This window comes from Ochotona princeps, chromosome 4 (genome assembly GCF_030435755.1).
Source record: "Ochotona princeps isolate mOchPri1 chromosome 4, mOchPri1.hap1, whole genome shotgun sequence".
Taxonomy (NCBI): domain Eukaryota; kingdom Metazoa; phylum Chordata; class Mammalia; order Lagomorpha; family Ochotonidae; genus Ochotona; species Ochotona princeps.
In genome coordinates this window covers 76,036,047-76,054,753 of record NC_080835.1, presented here as the reverse complement: position 1 = coordinate 76,054,753, position 18,707 = coordinate 76,036,047, and the positions used below count along the sequence as shown (strand labels likewise).

Genomic DNA, 18,707 nt, shown 5'->3' with positions numbered 1-18,707 from the left:
GACAGACCTAGAGCTGTTAGAGTTCATGGGAGTCACAAACTCATGCCATATTCTTTTTTTCCTGAAACTTGTCAACAAACCTTCTTTACCATCCTCTGGTACCTTTTACAAAGGTCTTGCTGCTGTCTAGCAATCACTACCTTTAATAAAGTGTATGCTGTGGGAAGACCGGTGGGCTCCCTGCTTAGGAACCTGAGAAGTCAGTCTCCATGATGATCCCCACTTTACAGCTGGAGTCACTGGAGCTTGCAGCAACCAATAGCTGCCCCGCCTCAGCTGGAGGAGCCAATATTGCCATCCAGGCCACTGCCCGTGGTGGCCCTAAGGTCTGAAAACAAGGCCACATCCCTCCCTGCTCAGCACTGCTCCACCCAGCCTGGTCCAGTTCTGCAAACAAGGGACCTGGTGCTGAGCCCCTTCTTCCTGGTTTGCTCATCACCCATCTGAGAGTTCCATGGTTTTCCTTTTGCCTCCAACCCCCTAAACTGGGAATCACTCTCCTGTTGGGTTTTATGATAACATCCAACTGCTAGGCGATTTATAAGCAGTTTCTGGGCACTGGGGATAGCTTCTGGTTCGGAATAACAGGTGGTAGAGAGTAGTGAACCAGAGCAACTTTCTTCAAATTGCACAAAGGCAAGCTTTTGCACATGAGTTGGCATCCTTACTCTCTGCTGTGTGACCAGCCTGCACGGGAGAGACACACGGATCTTCACCTGGCTGGATAGCTGCAGTGTCAGTCCAGCACTGAATCCTCCAGCCATGCTCGCTTGCTGCTGGCCAGCCCTGTCCAGCACTCAGCCCCCATGCCTACTTCATTTCTAAGCCAGGTGGAATCCAACCCAACAAGAAAAGCTTCATTTAATGTCCCTAAAGCCCAACCCACTGAATGAGAAGGTCTTGACGCTTCCTCACTCCAGAGTAAGATGCCAGGACTGCACGGGCCCTCTCAAGTATCCCACTGGAAGCAGAGGCCTCTGGCCATGGTTATGCTATTGTGTGGCCCAGTGGACAGAGCACAGGTTTCAGAGCCACCAGACAAGACATCCTGTCCCAATTTGCCCGCTTATCAGCATATGACCTGACAGGTTACCCAGCTAATCCGGAACCTCAATTTAAGCAGTTGTAATGGTAGGAATAAAACTCACTTAATAGAGCAAGGATTAATTATAATAAATTCAAAGTGCCAGGAATGTGTCTGGCCCTAGGAAGCCTCTGTAAATGGGCACTGTAATTACGGCTAAGCTGTGGCCACGGGCTGTGGCTATTTCCTACATGAGATCACCTCGGAAGTCACTTTGCAGGCAGGTCCACATTGAAAATACAGGGGGCAAAATACTAGGATATGCTAGATTTCAAAAAGTTTATCCATCCTCTTTGGTTTTGAAACTCAATGCCTATTAAAATGATTATATATTATCAATGTGAATGTACAACATATGCTTGCCTTATGAAGTGTGTGCCTTATAATCTGGTTGTTTCATCTATAATGATATGTATCAACCAAGACAAAGGAGATAGAAGAGAGACAACTCAATTTTCCCTGTTTGAAATTAAAGCAGGGCCACACTTTAAAGCAGGGCTGACTTGCCATGTAGCCCCACCTTCCTGATTAGACTCCGTGGAAGCTGGAGTCTACCTCCTAGCATTTCTCCCTAGCAGTCAAGGCCACAGCAAAATCTCTAGCACAGTTCTAAAGGCTTCTCCTTGGCTCCACCAGCCATTCTGCCTGGAAGAAGCTTTGGTAAGGCAGAACTCTTCCTCCGGCTTCAGTCATGAGCCTCACATAGCTGCTAGCCCACCTTGCAGATTTGTTACTCCATCTGTGTGTCTATGCAATGCCCCTTTGGGGTGGGGAACCTTGTAAAAAGAATGAAGGTTATCAAGACTTAAACTGTACTTGTGAGGCTGTCTGAGGCCTCTGTTCATAGCTGTTATGGCAGAGAGACAATCACTCGACAATGAACTTAAAACTCACACCCAGTACGAAGTCACTTGTGGGTGTACAGGTTATAACGAGAAAGGGTATTCAATGAGAACAAGAGAGAATGCTCAGCTCCAGCTGCCTGTCTGCAATTATGCCCCAGGCCAAGCTGATGAACTGAGAGGAGCCTTCCTGTAGGACCTCGGATTATCCCAGGATGGGGCCTGACAGCGGAATTTCTGTGACACCTCATCTATTCAGCTGCAATTGCAAATGCAGGGCAATGCTGCATGGAATAGGAAAATCCCAGCAGTTGACTGTTGAACTGACTGCTTTTGAAAAGGAAGGCTGCGTTAGCTCCAATCTGTAGGACACTGTGATTTGGGAAGGGCTCCTAAATTGCCTAACTTCCCTGTCAATTCCACCACATCAGATTGAGCCAGAGCCTGGCACCCTCCGTTCTTCTATGAGCTTGTTGTAGGAATACAAAAAGAAAAATGTCTGGAAACTCTTTTGTCCAGTTCCCAACACATAGTAGGCTCTCAATGAAAGACAGGTTTTATTTTGCAGAAAGCTGGGATCTGTGCAGCTGTTCACACGTCAGGAAGGTGAGCCCCACCCACCCCTGAGTAGGGAGCAGCTTTGGAAATACACAAGACACATTCATTATATTACTCTTCTAGGACGCCCTGATACACACATGCCCAGCATTGGAGAGCATAGCTGTGGGGACGGCTTGTGCCCTGAGCCCCTGCATAGTGTAGGGTAACAAGATGCCGAAGAGAGTGGCCCAGTGTCACATTGGTACCACTGCTGCTTATGTCTGCAATCACACAAGGTGGATCTCCTGGCAGGATCTTCAGAAATTAGTCTCTATAAACTCATGAAGAATCAAGACTCTGGCTAACCATGGTTTCTGATTTCTCTTGATTGCGCACCAATAATGCTTCCCTCCCCTAAGTTCCAGCCATCTACCCAGGTTTGTGTCTTAATGCTCTCTGGTGCTCTGTGTCCCTTGGGCCAATTTCTCCCAGAAGCTGTCCTCCGAATGGAAACCAGAGATCAGACTCCCATCCGGCAGTGACCATGTGATGCTGAAGTCTCTGGACTGGAATGCTGAGTATGAGGTCTACGTGGTGGCTGAGAACCAGCAAGGGAAATCCAAGGCGGCTCATTTTGTCTTCAGGACCTCGGCCCAGCCCACAGCCATCCCAGGTACAACTGCTTCTGCTCTCTTGTTAGTTTCCTGCTTCAAAGTAATGCACAAATGCTGCCCCTCCTAATGTGCCTGAACAATCCTGACAACATGCTTGCTTACAGCCATCCTCATGATCGGTTGCCCGTGCCAAGCTTAGTTTTGCCTTGTAGCTGTATCTGTGCAGTGGGTTGAGATGTACTGGACCCCCAGGAAGGCTTGGCCAAGCATCCTGGGGAAAAGGTCCTGTCTCATTCAACTTGGAAGGACTGGTATCACCAGTCCATGGGACCCCTCAGATGGGAAGTGCCCTTGCTCCCGCCTTGCCTTGGAAGCTGGTTGAGTAAGGATCCTGTCTTGAGACCTCATCTGCCATCTGCCTTTCCACTGTAGGACCATAGAACTGTTTTTAATGCCCTCTATCTGATGCTTGCTCTATCTGCACAGCCATGGTCCAGATGTCTTCTCTGGTAACCCCAAGAGAAGGAAGAGATGGTGCCCAGTGAGTCACACAGCCTATCTACCAAGGGCTTCTCAATTGATGCAGAGGTGATATTGAACCTCTTGAAATAGCACAGAAGTCTGGAAAGCACCATCAAGGAAAGGCAGTCTGTCTGCTAGAGACCATGATGGCAGCAGATCTCCTAGGAGATGCAGATCTGTCTCTAGGGATCCAGGACCAACTCCAGTGTGTGGGAATAAAGTGAGAGTTCTGTTTTTGGGCTGGCTCCCTTGCCACTGACAGCCAGTCTGTGCCTTACCTAAATCTCTCAGAGAACAAGGAGCTCTTCAACATCACTCTCTGCTCTTCCAGTCCAGCCAAATGCTAACAACAGATAGGAGAGGTAGGCATGGGCATAGAGCTGTAGTTTGTTGGAGGGACCCCCCAATCCTCTCTGTCATGGCCAAGTGCAGGAGGCAGATGGGCCTACCCTGTGTGTGGTTTCCCCCAGCTCTCAGTTCATTTTTCATGATTATCCCTCCCAGAAGGAAACAGGCCAGACAGGGTATGAGCCACAATGCAAGGCTGTGAGTGCAGAAGTGGGAGAATATGGCAGCCCCCAAACAAGAGATTGGTGTATGGTTCTCAGGTTGTCCATAAGAATGTCTGTGTTTTTGTATGTATGTGTGAGAGAGAGAGAGAGAGAGAGAGAGAGAGAGAGAGAGAGAGAGAGAAACAGAGAGAACGAGAAAGAAAGAGATAGACATATGGGGCCTCCAGTAAGTTGCCAGGTGAGTTTGAGACTGAATCAGAAGTGTTCGTTGTCAGGAAGACTGTTTAGACAGGGATGCTGAGTCGGGCATGTCTCCCCAGGTGCTGGTCACGTGGTTGGGGTTGAAGGTGAGACAAGGAATGTGGCTACAGGGTGTGTCCTCTGCTCTGCCTTCCTTTATATTCTTTGGTCCAGTTCTTCCTTTAAATTAGCAGTCCTGAGTGAATGCCCAGATCTTTGTAAAATGCATAGGAGGTGAGAAACTATGAGACCAAGTAGACTCTAGACAATGAAATCAAGTCCCTGTCAATCCCTGGGCTAAGACCCGATAGGCAGGTGGCTGAAGTGTACTGCATTGGCTTGTGGGATCTGACTGTCCCAAGTCAGAAATTCTGGGGAGACCTTGTCCTTCCAAGTCTTGGCAGCTGGAGTCAGCCTAGTGAATGGGAATTGACCAGGTGCCCACTTAGGCTAGAGAAGGCAGCAGGTGGGGTGGACTGGGACAGTGGGAGAGAGCCGTCACTCTCCTTGCCCACCATGGGTCTGTGGCTCTACACTCAGTTTTCAAAACAATTGTGTCTCTGAGCTTGGTTGGACTTTGCCAGCCGTTGTGTTGGGATCCAAGAATAATATCTCTCTGAGTTGCCAGATGGACATGTGTGGTTGCATTCTGTGGTTGGGATGGTGGCAGAAGGAGAGGGATGCAGGCCTAGGCCCTGAAACAGCCCGATGATGGGGACTTGAGCAGTGGGAAGGAAAGCCAGATGCACGTCTGTGCAGGCCGGCACCTGTCCTGTGCACAGGCTGCCGACCGGTGCCTAGTACGGTCATGCAATACATCTCCACCACCACGGGCAGAACCGCTAGGCGCTAGAAGACCACACTCATTGGCTGCATCTAGTCAGAGGTGACCCTCCTAATCCAGCTCCTGCGTTTGACTGTGGAGGCTCCCGTTCTCTCACTTTAATTTCATTTGCTCGCTGACCCCCTAACGCCAACGTTAACCCTGCTGTGCTGCTTCTGGCATTGCTAAGCTTCTGAACTGGCCTATGGGATTGAGCCCGCACTGAACTCTTTTCTAACCTGTGTCAGTTTAATTGACTAAGTTGAGTTAACCTTGAATTCTTGTGTTTTCTATATTTGACCTATTTTTTTTTCTTTTTATCTATTTTTTTTTTCTCTGTTTCTGTCTCTACTCCCTCTTTCCTTCTCTCCCCCTCCCCTCCCTTTGTCTGTCGTCACACTTGTCACCTTGGACATCACTGGGACATTCCCACTGCCACCTTTGTTTATAAACAACCACATTCTCTCTGGGAACCCATTGTTTGACTCCAGCCACCCTGGGAGGCAATTCTGCTTCCTACACCTTTGTCTCCTTGCTTTTTTCTGCAGTGACTCTTTTTTTGCTCTGCTAGGAACTTGATCACAATAGTTCAATTTGCTTAAAAACCCAATTATTCTGAAAGTGATCAGTACCCCCTTCGGATGAACCCTGTCAGGACCACCACGGCCGTTGGCCACTGAGCAAGCCCTCTGTGTGGGAGAGGAAGGTTTTGCAATTGTTAACAAAAAAAAAAAGCTTTACCTCCAGATATTTCACCTTGCATAGAAACTTCTGTGCTACTTTGTAAGGAGTTTGCCCCCTTTTTCATGGCAGTAAAAAAATTGAAAAGCTCTTTCTTTAATTATGATTTTTTAAAAACAAAAGAAAAAATCCTATTAGGTTTACAGAAAATTTTCTGCATATCTGCTGCTTTTTGCATTTTTTGTTGTTGTTGTTCATGCCGAAAATGTAGCAGAAGAAAAATTCTAAGTACCTTCTAAAGCTTGCATCAAACTGTTAAAACCGTTCACGTACCCCATGCTAACTCTGTGCTCCTCCTCCACCATCCTTCAATCGAAAGTTTTGGCTTGACTTGCCTTTAAAGAACTTAAGTGCCCATGTTGGGGGAGGCAGATCACAGCAGTTCAACTGAGCACATGGCTGGCAAACAGGCAAATTCAGTTCCCCTGCAGCCACTGCAGTAGAAAGCATTGAATTTGCCATGTTGTCTGGGACTCAGGAAGTACTCTGCCAGATGCTTTGGTCCCAGTAGCATAACCAGCACCTTCTGCTGATTCTGGAAATAGGGTGAAGCTGTGATGTGCCCAGCACATGTCAATTTTTTGAGAGGTGCTTGTCTCCCAGTCAGACAACATGTCATAGATCAGCACAGAGCTTCTGGGTCTTGGGGAATCATGATCCAACTGTGACCTGTGTGATCACTGAACATGACAGTCCCCCAGGCAGACCAGGAGCATCTCCTGTGAGTCTGGCATGAGACCTGTCTCCCCCTGTAGGTGCTCAGGTGTGTAGAAGGGAATGCACCAGCCAGCCAGATGTCCCAGCCCCACAGGGCCAGCACATGGGATGTCAGCCTGCCTGCACCTCCTGAATGTCCCAACCACAATGTTGGGCAGTGGAGTCAGCAACTCTTCTGAAACTCCCGAGAGCAGCCAGGTACTTCCACCTGCTGTAGGAAACTCAGGCAAGCAGGTGTGTTTGGCAAGGTCCCGCACAGAAGCCCAGGACTAGATCCTGCTGGGGATGGGTGTGCTCGCAGGTGGACTTTTGTACTGAATAAAAGTGCCCTCCCTCCATTGTGGTCACATGTCATGCTACACATCTCATCTCTGAGTGTCTCCACACAAGTTTGAATTTTTTTGTTCTTTTGGGTTCTTGATGTATTTTCCCCCTGTGGTTGTTTTTCAATGTTCCAAGACTGGCCTTTCATTTGGGAATCCTTATGGAACACCCTACCCTAGCTGTGGTCTATGGGCAAAGCCTTGCTGGCATACACTTAGGGCCCAGCGTTCAGGGCAGAGCCTCACATGTAACCACCCTGGGGCTGCATGCAGCTCAACAGCTGCAACAGGCGAGTGCCTCTTGCCCCAGCCACAGCCCTTTCCCCAAATTCCCTGACCTCATTTCTCCCCAGGGCAGCAGAAGCAGACACAGGGCAGAGCCACAGAGAGAGAAAGCTGGCATCTGTGGACCTTGCTGTGCGAATCACAGGTCAGGGAGGGAGAGCTACAGGGAAGGCAGAGGCGGATCCCACTATGGGCCTCCCAACTGTAGTGGTTGCCTTGCACAGACACCATGTGTGTACACTCTAAAGGGCCCAGCTTAGGGGTCTGCCTCACCCTGGTCCCAGGCTCACCCCCAGGGCACAGACAGTGTAAGTGTCTCTGAAGGGATCCTGTGCTGATCCGGCCCTAAAGAGCAACCTGCATTGGGCCCTAACCCCTTAGCACATCCAGAGACCAGGCAGACCTCAGCTGGTAGAACCTGAAGGTCACTAGGGTCATTGCAATGGGCCCATTCAGATAGGCCCAGAGCTTATAATGATAGATAGCACTTGGGGGACAGCATAGCACGCCTCTGTTCCCACTGGACCCTGAGTTCCCAGGGAAACCTGGGGCCCTCAAAGACCCCTGCAGGAGTGAGTACTTCCCACCTTTCCCTGAACAACTCCCACCCTGAGCTGTCCACACGCCACACACCATGGGGTTCCTGTACTCGTTTTGGGACTATTTATACAGCAGGTTTGGATCATGTTTTTCTACTAATACGAATGCTAACGTTGTTGTGTAGATAATCAGGAGGCCTTTATGACGTTTACACCTTTGCATTATTAAAGAAAATAACAGTTCATGTGAACTTGCCCACGTGTTTGGATTTTATTTGGTAATTGCGTGTCCAACAAAGCACCCAATGTCCCTTCCCTCTCTCTCACCAGTGCCCAGCTGTCTGATCACCCGGAGAGACCTCACAATTGCGGCCTGGTGGTAGCCAAAAGAAATACACACTCTTCCTCCAGAGGAATAATGGGCTTTTCTCAGCCCCCTGAGAGTCCCAGCAGGAGGGGGAGGGCAGGGTCATCCCCATGGGGACAGGGTCATCTGGTGGAGACAGGGACACATTTGCAGCCATCAGCTGCATGACTCTATAGCGAGGTCTCGTGTCCCTACGGAGGCTGCACACAGTGATTTCACCATTGAGAAAATCAGTGACACGGTTTCAGGAAAATGCATTCTGTTTATGGTCACACTTAGACACCTCTGGCAAGTCCCTGACACCAGCTGTCTGTTTAGCTGATTACAGGAAGAAGCAAGCAGACACAGAAAGGGTTGACGGGTAAACCCAAACCCCCTCTCTCGGCAGTTCTGGGAATCTGACAGTCAGGTGAGGGCTTCTCAAATGTGCAGGGAACATCTACACCAGGCTTCCATTGCACAGTGACTCTGGCCCACTGGGACAGCCATAAAACATGAGACTCATAAACCCATTGGAATGCCCAAGGAAGCAGACACAGGTGGGGCCAGCCAGTTCCCACTTGAAGGCCAACCTCTCCCAAGCCAAAACAGTTGTGAGATTGGAGAGCCTAGCACAGGCAGGCCACAGCAGAAAACAAGGTGTTTTCTTGTTCCTTCTGCAGAATGTTAGTCAGCATTCAGGAGAGAACCTTTGGCCTTCTAGCTTTCCTGGATTCAACAGTTCTGTAACATGCACCAAAGGGGAATGAATGAATGTTGGTGGGCCATTGATACCTCTCATCTGCACTGTGACAAGCCTTCTCCCACGAGCTTCGGAAGACCTTCACTTGTTCCAGAAGTCTAAATTCGTGGCACTCAGTGGTGGGGCTGAGCAGTACCCCTCCCTTTTTTTGAGGAGGAGGAGGAGGAGGAGGGTCTCTGCTCATTCACAGTCCGTCCAGTTCCCTGGGGCAAGAAGGTACCGCTCATGACATGAATGGTGGGTCACAGGAGGGAAAGCCCAGGAAAGGTGGTTCTTGTGTCGATCCCTTAGGGGTTGTGCCAGGTGCCACGAAGCTCAGAGAGGTCAGCAGCATCTGCAGCATCCACAGGCCAGGAGAAAGACACTGGGTTTGCTAGCAAGTCACAGAGGAGACCACTGCCCCATGTTGGGTTTACGCCATGGTTCAGAGTCTTTTTCAACTCCCTGGTGTTTTCAGAACCAGTGTGACCCCCAAGCCTGGGCCTGATGAGCACAAAGCAAACGTGCCACCCCGATTGCTGTCCTCTCGTGTACAGAGAGCAGCTTTTCAGCAGTTTATTTTCCCTCTTTAGTTAGTCCTGCCATCTCCCATTCATGTATGAACCTCAGAATGCAGACTTAGTGCCACTGAGTCAAAAGCAAAATATAGACTCGGCCTTCCCCCCGCCCACACACACACATACCACCAAAATTTTAAAAATAAAATAAAAAACAGGTCACACTCCTCAGACAGGAGGCTGCAGAGGCGCCACCCTCAACATCATGGGTGGAGAAGGAACCCAGCACTGCAGTGCTTTCCTTGGGCAGAAGAACAGGCCTGGGGACCTAGTGGCTGGGAAGGCTAGCCTCTCTGCCTTTGCTTTTTCGGGTAGAATATACAAGACACATGGGGAAGTGGATGGGTGGCTTTGTTCCCATGTGACCTCTGCATTAGTGGGCAGCCAAAATAAAATGTTCCACTGCTGCCTGGGCTCAGACAGGGTAGCCAGCATGCTTTGCCCTTCTCAGGCCTTCGTAGGGGAATGGACAGGGCTGCTGAGTACAGGATTGGAAGGGGCCAGCTAGAGAGGCCAAGGAGGGAAGGTGGAACCCTTCCAGGTGCACAGAAGAGTGACATATTTGGGAGCCAGGTCCAGCTGTGCCTAGAGCATGGGGGAATGGGCTGTGAGAGATCCTCCTGTGCTCAGCAAAGCACAGCATTGTGTGGGGCTAAGCTCCGGGGAGTACTGGCTGCAGGTCCTGACTCCAGGGCACCAAGCTGGGGGATATCAGGTAGCCCTAAGAGCTTCAGACAAGGAAACTTCAGACAAGGTCTGATTGGTGACATGCGGCTGTCAGTTCCATGATCATATCTGTCTGCCAGGGTGGGTAACCTTTTGTCTGTCAAGAGCCATTTGGATATTGATAACAATTCACAGCGCATACAAAATAATCAACTCTTTTTTTAAAAAATCATCCTGCTATATAGGCATATTGGATTCTGAGTCCTGCCTGCAGTCAGTTGCCTTGGCAGGGCCAGACTAAGTGATTCCGTAGACTTTATGTGGCCCACAGGCCAGACATGCCCCAACCCTGACAAATAAATCGCAAGTGCCTATGGTTCAGTCTGGAGTCCCTGCTGCCACACTGAGTGATAAACAGTTTCACGGCCTCCTCTTGGCCATTCTGTGAGCTCCTGGGCCCTGGTGGGGGCAGCACCCTGGCTCTTCTGTAACATCACCTATAGCCCCACGGCCCCAGGGTGGAGATGGGAAGAAATGTCGCTGAACACCAGAGGAATTAGTCACAAAGGCTGAGTCACAAGTGCACCCACCCAGAAGCGAGGTGCTGGGTACTGCCGCAGTGTGAGAGCAGAGGGTCCCCCTGGTGTGGACTGTTTGTGTGGATGGTTGCTCTGCTTGTGTGCGTGCCTGTCTGCAAGTGTGCGTCTCTGGTGAGTTTGCGCGTTTTCCCTGAAGTCTGAGACAAGCGAGTCCGAACTCCCAGATGGTGAGTATCCCCAGACTGGTTGGCTCACCCTCTAGGCTGGGCAGGCCTCCACTTGTCCAGAGTCAGGTGGATGGCAGTCATTGTCCTGGGGTGCCCTGCAGGAGGGTTTACACCAGGAAGGATGCTGGCCTCCTCTGCAGCTGCTCCTGGCGGTGGGGGTGGGGGGAAGGGAGGAAACAATAGAGCAGATTGGGCATCTCACTGTGGATCCTGTCCCCAGGAGTCCCAAGCAAAGACTGGGACCCTCCTCCACCCTGTCCCAGACTGCTGACTGGAGCCACAGCCCATTCACGTGCTACACTGGAAGCACTCCATGTCCCCGCTCAGCCTGCTCGCAGCACTCAAGGAGAGGCCCACAGTGGGTGGGGCTGGAGGAGATTCATGACCCTGTCCCTAAGTCTGTGACATGAGATTGTCACCCCTCCGTTGCGATGCAGACAGACCTTGTCATCTTGACACAGGGAAATAGATCCCAGGGGAGGTGTCCCTCTGCACAGGAGCATCCCAGCTTGTCCTCTGGGCCCCACCCTGTCCCCTCACAAGGGCTATTGCTCTGTAGATCCAGGGCTTTTGTGTCTCCACTTGTTAACCAACAGTTCTCTCTCTCTGTCTCTTAACTTCAGCCAACGGCAGCCCCACCTCAGGTCTGAGCACCGGTGCCATCGTGGGCATCCTCATTGTCATCTTTGTCCTGCTCCTGGTGGTCGTGGACATCACCTGCTACTTCCTAAATAAGTGTGGCCTGCTCATGTGTATCGCAGTCAACCTGTGTGGGAAAGCCGGGCCCGGAGCCAAGGGCAAGGACATGGAGGAAGGCAAAGCCGCCTTCTCGTGAGTGCAGACCCCATCCGCATCCCAGCCCCTAACCCAGAACAGCTGCGACTATCCCCACTCACTGGAGGGAAAGGTTACCTATTTGCAAAGCAGATTCTTGAGCCTGCTCCTCAGATCTGATGCATGCAAATCCGTCCCTGCATCCCTCAAAATAAGGGGAACGGTCAGAGCTAAAGCTGCCCCGAACCTGCAGCGCAGGGCTGGAGTCCGAGGGACAGGCTCACCTCGCTCTCATGCACTCATACATCATTCAAAAAAGATGAATCCAGGCTCTGGCATGCAGCACAGCCCCAAATCCCTGTCCTTGCAGAGCTGACAATCTAACTTACCTTCCCTCCAGCATCATTTGGGGAGAAGTAGAGCCTGAACCAGTTAGTGATGGTCTCAGAAGACTGGCTGGAGACTGGTAGGGATTGACTTGGAGCCAGCCAAAAAGGGGAAATAAGTTGCTTAGCACCCCACGCATCAGGCACTTTAGGAATGCATACATACAAGGAGACCGCATGAGGTTCATGGAGAAATGGAATTCAATGGTAAGTTTATTTTTAGTGTGAAACAGTTTTGAAATCCATGCATAATTATTTCAGAACATGCATGTTCCATGAGCTTTTGAAAGACCCCCTCATAGTTACAACTTTGGGGGATTTTCTTGCCCCCAAATAAGCTTACCTTTGGATTCCATTTTCGGCAAATTTGTTGAAGCACTGTCCTGTGTGTACACACATGCGTGTATCAGGGTGCTTCTCTGTGCCAGACACTGTGCTGACAAGCCTCTCACCCGGAGGGGACCAGCTGCCACTTGCTCCATTTTGCAGATGAGGAACCCAAGGCAGCAGTGAGCTGGTCACATGCTGTAGTCACACCGCTAGCGAGGACACCTGGGACTCAGAGGCCCATCTTGCCTAGAAACTGGGAACCCCGAGACATCCCTGTTCTCCCTGGTCCCTGCCTCATGCTTTCCCTGGCACATAACCAGCAAAACTCTCTCTGCAGGAAAGACGAGTCCAAGGAGCCCATTGTGGAGGTTCGAACCGAGGAAGAGCGGACCCCAAACCACGATGGTGGCAAACACACAGAGCCCAACGAGACCACGCCACTGACGGAGCCCGAGTATGTGGGCGGGAAGGGGCTGGCACCTCCTCAGCACAGCCCCACACCCATTGCCTCCCCCTCCCCCAAGCACGTTCTATGCCTGCCACCCTTGGTCCCAAACCACAGGCTGGGACCCTGGAGCCTGGACTTGCAAGACCCGCGTGGCTAGGAGCTGCCTGTCCCTGGCTCTCCCTAGAGAGAAGGCACTCTTGGTTCCATTGAGTGTGGCTGCCTGGGGTGGTCCTCCAGGGCTTCTTGCACAGATGGGGATCCCTAGACCCTGTCCCCAAGCCTTACCCATGCTCTGGGATTCGGCATGTTCTACACAGGATACCTTGGGTATCTGGGCTTTTCTGATTTCGGCCAAAAAGGGTGAGGGAAACCGAGGGTGCAGAAAAAACTCCCGACCCTCGTGCTACTGGAAGTCTGAGGTACCCCTAGAGACCCTGAGCAGCCACAGCTGTGATGTCTGCCTGGCCATCCAAGCTGCTGTGAGTTGGAAAGAACCAGAAACTCACAGGATCACAGAATCCACGGCTGGGAAAAGCCTGGCTTCTGGGAGCCCAGTGAGGCTCTTGTCATCTGCTTTATTCCTGTCTAAACCTGTCACTGCCCTCTCCATCCTCCCTCCCCGCCAGAGCCCTGCTGGGTGGCTGGATCCAGGCCCTACAGCACCCATTGCAGGTGCAAGCTGAAAACAAGGCCTGGCTCTCCTGGAGCAGAGCCCTGGGTAGGGCTCAGGAGGCCCCAGCAGGTGTGTGAGTCAGGGAGCCCGGTGCAACAAGCTGGAGGGACAGCTGCAGGAGAAAGGGCTGGCAGGGCCCTTTGAGACCGCCATGTTCTCTGTCGTCTCCTGTGTCCTCTTCTGCCCACCTGGGCATGTGCCTCCTCTCAACGTCCTCGTTTCTCTGTGGGCCTGTGTCCGTGCCTGTGCGTCACCGCATGCTCCAGCTGCCCCACCTCTGCCACGGCCCCTCTCCTCGGCTCCAGAACCTCCTCCCCGCTTCTCTGTCCGTCTCGGCCTCATTGTCTATTCTCTTCTACTTCCTGTCCTCCCCACAGGCTGCCTGCTGATACCACAGCCACTGTCGAGGACATGCTGCCTTCTGTCACCACCGTCACCACTAACTCTGACACTATCACCGAAACCTTTGCCACTGCTCAGAACAGCCCCACCAGTGAGACCACCACCCTGACCTCCAGTATTGCCCTGCCGGCCACTGCCGCGCCAGACTCAAACTCTGTGCCCACTGGTCAGGCCACCCCTTCCAAGGGGCCCGGCGGCTCAGCTTCCACTCCACCCCCAGCTTCAGCCCCCAAGGTCGCCCCCCTCGTTGACCTAAGCGATACCCCAACCTCAGCCCCTGCAGCTAGCAATTTGTCCTCTAGTGTCCTGGCTAACCAAGGGGCCGTCCTCAGCCCCAGTGCCCCTACTGGTGTGGGGGACACCTCCAAAGTTGCTCCGGCCAACAAGCCGGCCCCTGCATCAGCCCCAGCCCCAGCTTCTGCTGGTGCAGCCAGTCCCCTGGTGGCAACAGCTGCCCCTGCTACAGAAGCCTCCCAGGCCAAGCAGGAGGCTCCCAGCACCAAAGGCCCGGACCCGGAGCCCACCCAGCCCGGCGCCGCGAAGAGCCCACCTGAGGCAGCCACAGCCTCCGCTAGCCCGAAGAGCGAGGCTGCCTCCGTCAGCGCCACAAACCCTGCCCAGGGCGAGGACTTAAAAATGGACGAAGGGAACTTCAAGACCCCAGATATTGACCTTGCAAAGGATGTTTTTGCAGCCCTGGGCTCTCCTGCTCCCGCCACTGGGGCCAGTGGACAAGCCCCTGCGCTTGCTCCTTCCACTGCAGACAGCTCTGGGTCGCCAGCGCCAGCAAAGACCGAGTACGACCTCTCTCTGTGTGCTATCGTTGGGGTGTGTCCTGTGGTAGTATGCGTTTGTGCTGTGCTGTGTCCTCCTGGTCAGCCATTTTCAGCCCCAGCCAGGGCTTCTCAAGCCCCTCTCAGCCCTGGGCCTGGGACAGAGAGAGAGAGAAAGTAGGGAGATGGGGCAGCTGGGCCCCCAGTGAGCAGAGCAACCAGCTGCTGCTCTCACTAATTAGGCCGTGTTAATTACGTTTCATCCTGATCACCCTAGCAATGGCTTCTGTGGTTCCCTGGGGAGCCCTGGCGGTCTGGCAGCTGATGAGTATAGCTGGGGAAGGCAGCTAAAGAGGCCAAGGTGCCCTTTTCTGTCGTCCCCGGGTCAGTGTTGGGATGCTAACCCGTGCCAGGCTGAGTCACTGTCAGCCAGGCTCCTTTGTGCAGGAGAAAAAGAGGCAGCCCCTGTGGCCCAGCCTAGGGGTCCAGAGGTACCAGGACCCTCTGACTGCGATGCACACCCTTCCTTTCCTGGAGAGGCAGAAAAGGCCAGGGCCAACCCTGTATCTCATGGCTACTGGGTCTGCAAGGTGAAAGCAAAGTCCTTAGCCCATTGGGTTTGCCCATTGCTAGGCCAAAGTGCGGTATTGCCAGCTTAGGCCTGAGTCTCACAGAGACAGGGTCAGAACTAGGGTCTTACCAAGGCTTCTATGGTGCCAGAGAGCCTCATTAGGAAGCTCCCCAACCCCAGGTCGGTGTCAAGAGGAGAAGGACTTCAATAGCCATGCCTGCCCAGCTCCCCCAAGGCCGGCAGGCCCATGCTGGACCCCTCCCTAGAGCCTTGCAAGAAGTTGCCTCAGTGGGAGAACATGTTCACATCTGTCCATGCAAGTCATGAAGGCTTGGTACTGAGACACAGGGCTTGAGTGGGAACTCTGTTCCCATAGCCAGGCGTCTCGGTTGTAGCCAGCCCACCTGTGCTGCATGAGTGCAAATAGAGTCCCCAGCACCCACGGCACAGGGAAAGATTCGTTCTCTGGGTGCCCCATGCAAAAGTCACCTGGGTGCTCCTACATATGTCCAAATGCATTGCCTCAGGATTCCCAGGGACGTGTCAGGCAATCCCCATGCCCGTCTGCAATTGGAGAGCTGAGCTGGAGCCTGGTGGAACCAAGGCAGGGAGGCGGAGGGGCTGGGGAGGTGTGCAGGCCACCATCTCAGCGGTGCTCTCTCCCCCATTCTCTGCAGGAAGGGCCCTGCGGAAGCCAAGTCCGAGAGCCAGGAGTCAGAAACGAAGCCAGCGCCAGCCGAAGTCAAGACGGTCCCCAACGACGCTACACAGACAAAGGAGAATGAGAGCAAAGCATGATGGGCGACGAGCCAGGAGCAGAGAGCAAAACCTAACGTGGCACAGCAGCTTCACCGGAGCGTTTCCTGTATCCCATAGACACACACACACACGCACACACACACACACACACACCTCATTCCTCTAGTGTCTCTTGCCTTTTAAGAAAAACTAAAACAGATAAATATGGGATCTCCTTTTTTTGTAGGTTTATAGAAAGTGTCCCTTTCTTGCGCACTCACTTGTAAGAAAATGAGACAATAAGGTTAAACCCACAGCCAAACTAGGACACTCTGTTCCCTGAAACCATTTGAAAAAAAAAATCAAACAAAAAGACCCCAAATTAAGAATCTAGGAAGCTCGAAAAAAAAAGAGAGAGAAAATAAAAGGGAAGTCGGGAAGTCTAGGTTCAGGAAGACCACACTTGCTGTTAGCCAATTGGCACAGACCTGTTTCAGAGAAACCCTCCCAGGCACTCAGACTAACCGAATGAACAAAGTCCACAGTTTATTTTTATACTTTCAGTCGAGTTCGAACTCTGTAAAACCTCATCCATAAGTTATCATTTCTGTTCACTTTGTATTTGTTCAGTATGCAAAGTGTGTCACCCTTTCTAGCTGAATACAGTTTCCAGAGTCTTGTTTTGTAGAAAGAATGCCAAATCACAGCCTCTGGGGGTAGATCTCAATTTGCAGTATTCGCACTATTTTTGCTTTTCTTTGATTCTCTCTCTCTCTCTCTTCCTTTCTGCCAACTTTATTTTCCAGTGTTTACAAGTCAACACATGTTTGACTTTGGTTATGTTTGCAAAACAGCTGCCTTTTTTAAACTTTATTTTTGAGTAGGAGATTCCACCTAGCGATAGGCAAGGTCACCCACCACAGGCTTGCTTTGGCAGAGAAATTGACATGACATCATCACTGTCAGTGGCTCTGCCCGACGTGCGGATGTACCAATGCAGGTGGAAACCCGTTTCGTTCTGGAAGGGTGTGCTTGCTTTTTTGCTTTTCCATTCTTTCCGTGTTTCTTCGGGGGTTAGACCACTTTCTGCTTAGCTGCCACCCACCCGCATCCGTGATCAAGCATCTGCTCCCCAGGTGTTCGCTCCCTTGCAATCGAAAGACTCCGTAGGCTTTGTTGAATGAAGCAGAGGAGATTGTATAGTTGGGGCTGGCCTTGGTGAACACGCGTTTTTACCCCCCAAACATCCCCTTTTTGTAGAACGCCAAATAAACTCTACACATACCAATTCCTTTTGAGCCCAGAATCTAGATTTGAGCGGAGGAGCATGTGTGCTTCAGGGAATTAGTGTCTTGCTTTGGAAACCTATGGAAGTCAAGGAACATCAGCCTTCTGTTCACGTAGGCAGCGTTTGTAGAAACAAACAGAAAACAACAGCAACCGACCGTCTGGAATCGTAACACAACTTTCCTGGATCGGAAACCAAGTGGGGGAAAACATACAGAAACTTTAAGGGGAATGGGAGGGGGGAAGGGAAAAGCCAGCCCTTTGTATAGAAATTTTGCTTTTTTTTTTCTCATTCTACTTTAGAACTGCAAGCTTGTGCACTGTGGATGCGTGACTATTTTAGTGTGAAACGTGTTTTTGTCATAGTATTGAAATAAAACTTCAACATAGTTTGGTTGTGGAAGGTATAGCAGATAGTTCAGAAAAATATTCAGGAAACAAAAAAATTCTTGAAAGGAATTGAAGCCGTTACACACACACAAAAATGAAATACATGGTGATGAAGATGACGCTAAGGAAACAGAAACCAGTCCTCCGGCATGCGTTCCTTCCCTAAGGTACAAAGCAGCAAGAGCCTAGGGTGGCAAGACTGCCTCTGTGTCCATCCTCCGGACCGCCCCTCCCCCGCCTCCCCCAGTGTTCTGACAATTCTGCAGTCCGGTCAGTGACAATGCTAGCTTATCATTTCAAACTGTGAAAAATAATGGTCTTGTCATTTTGCTCAGTGTGGGGTTATTTTGCATTTTCTCAGCTCCTGGGGATGGAAATGGAGGTCCTAGCATTCACAGTTCTGATTTGGTCTCTTTGATTCTACTGCCTGTGCAGGTCTGTGGCTCAAATGACCTGTCCAAAGGCAAAGGAAAGGCCGAGAAAGAGGATTGGAGAGGCTGGGCACCCGACATGGGCGGGGCCCAGCAGTGACACAGGTGGGCTCTGCCGGTCACCAGGCTGTTGAGTGGAATTGGTTCTTGGTCTGTTGATGGTAATAGCTTTGACCAAGTAGGTCAAGCTCATAATGCTGTACCTCTTGCAGACCAGGCCATTGCAGTTAGGCAAACTGGTTTTAGGTCTGATGGTTCAAAAGAGACAGAGGTTGAGTCAGCCCTTAGATGACTTGGCCTAGGGCAGCTGACCCCAGCCCCAGAACCCTGGCTCCACCACCAGCTGGAACCCAAGGCTCTGCCCATACGTTGGTCTGCCTCTTTCCCATTACACATAGATGTGTCTGCATGCGTGAGCTTTCTTTTCTTCTCCTTTCTCTTCTCTCTCTTCTTATTTTTTAAGAGCCATGCTTTCTCTAAGCTCAAAGAGGGAGTTAACTTTATTTTCAAGATGTTCTATCTTTTTCGTTAAGAGAGAAAACCGATGCTTTTCCTTTCTTAATTCTTTGAAGGAGGGATCCACTCCACGAGTGTCCAATGTCAAGGTGTCTATATGTGTATGTG

At 51.4% G+C, this 18,707-nt stretch overlaps 1 protein-coding gene across 6 annotated transcripts in view; it reads left to right on the top strand.

The window, feature by feature from the left end:
• NCAM1 (neural cell adhesion molecule 1) overlaps positions 1-16,376 on the top strand; it is a 299,382-nt gene extending 283,006 nt beyond the window's left edge. For 2 of the 6 annotated variants that reach the window (XM_012926925.3, XM_058663905.1), the window contains exons 15-18: positions 2,959-3,139; positions 11,504-11,711; positions 12,708-12,824; positions 15,915-16,376. In XM_012926925.3, coding sequence (XP_012782379.2) covers positions 2,959-3,139; positions 11,504-11,711; positions 12,708-12,824; positions 15,915-16,035 — 627 coding nt within the window. In that variant the 3' untranslated portion in view covers positions 16,036-16,376. Of the gene's footprint in view, positions 1-2,958; positions 3,140-5,668; positions 6,042-11,503; positions 11,712-12,707; positions 12,825-13,868; positions 14,691-15,914 lie in introns of those variants that run through there. The other 4 variants (XM_058663908.1, XM_058663907.1, XM_058663909.1 and 1 more) reach the window with 3 other exon arrangements.
• Positions 16,377-18,707: the final 2,331 nt, after the last annotated feature.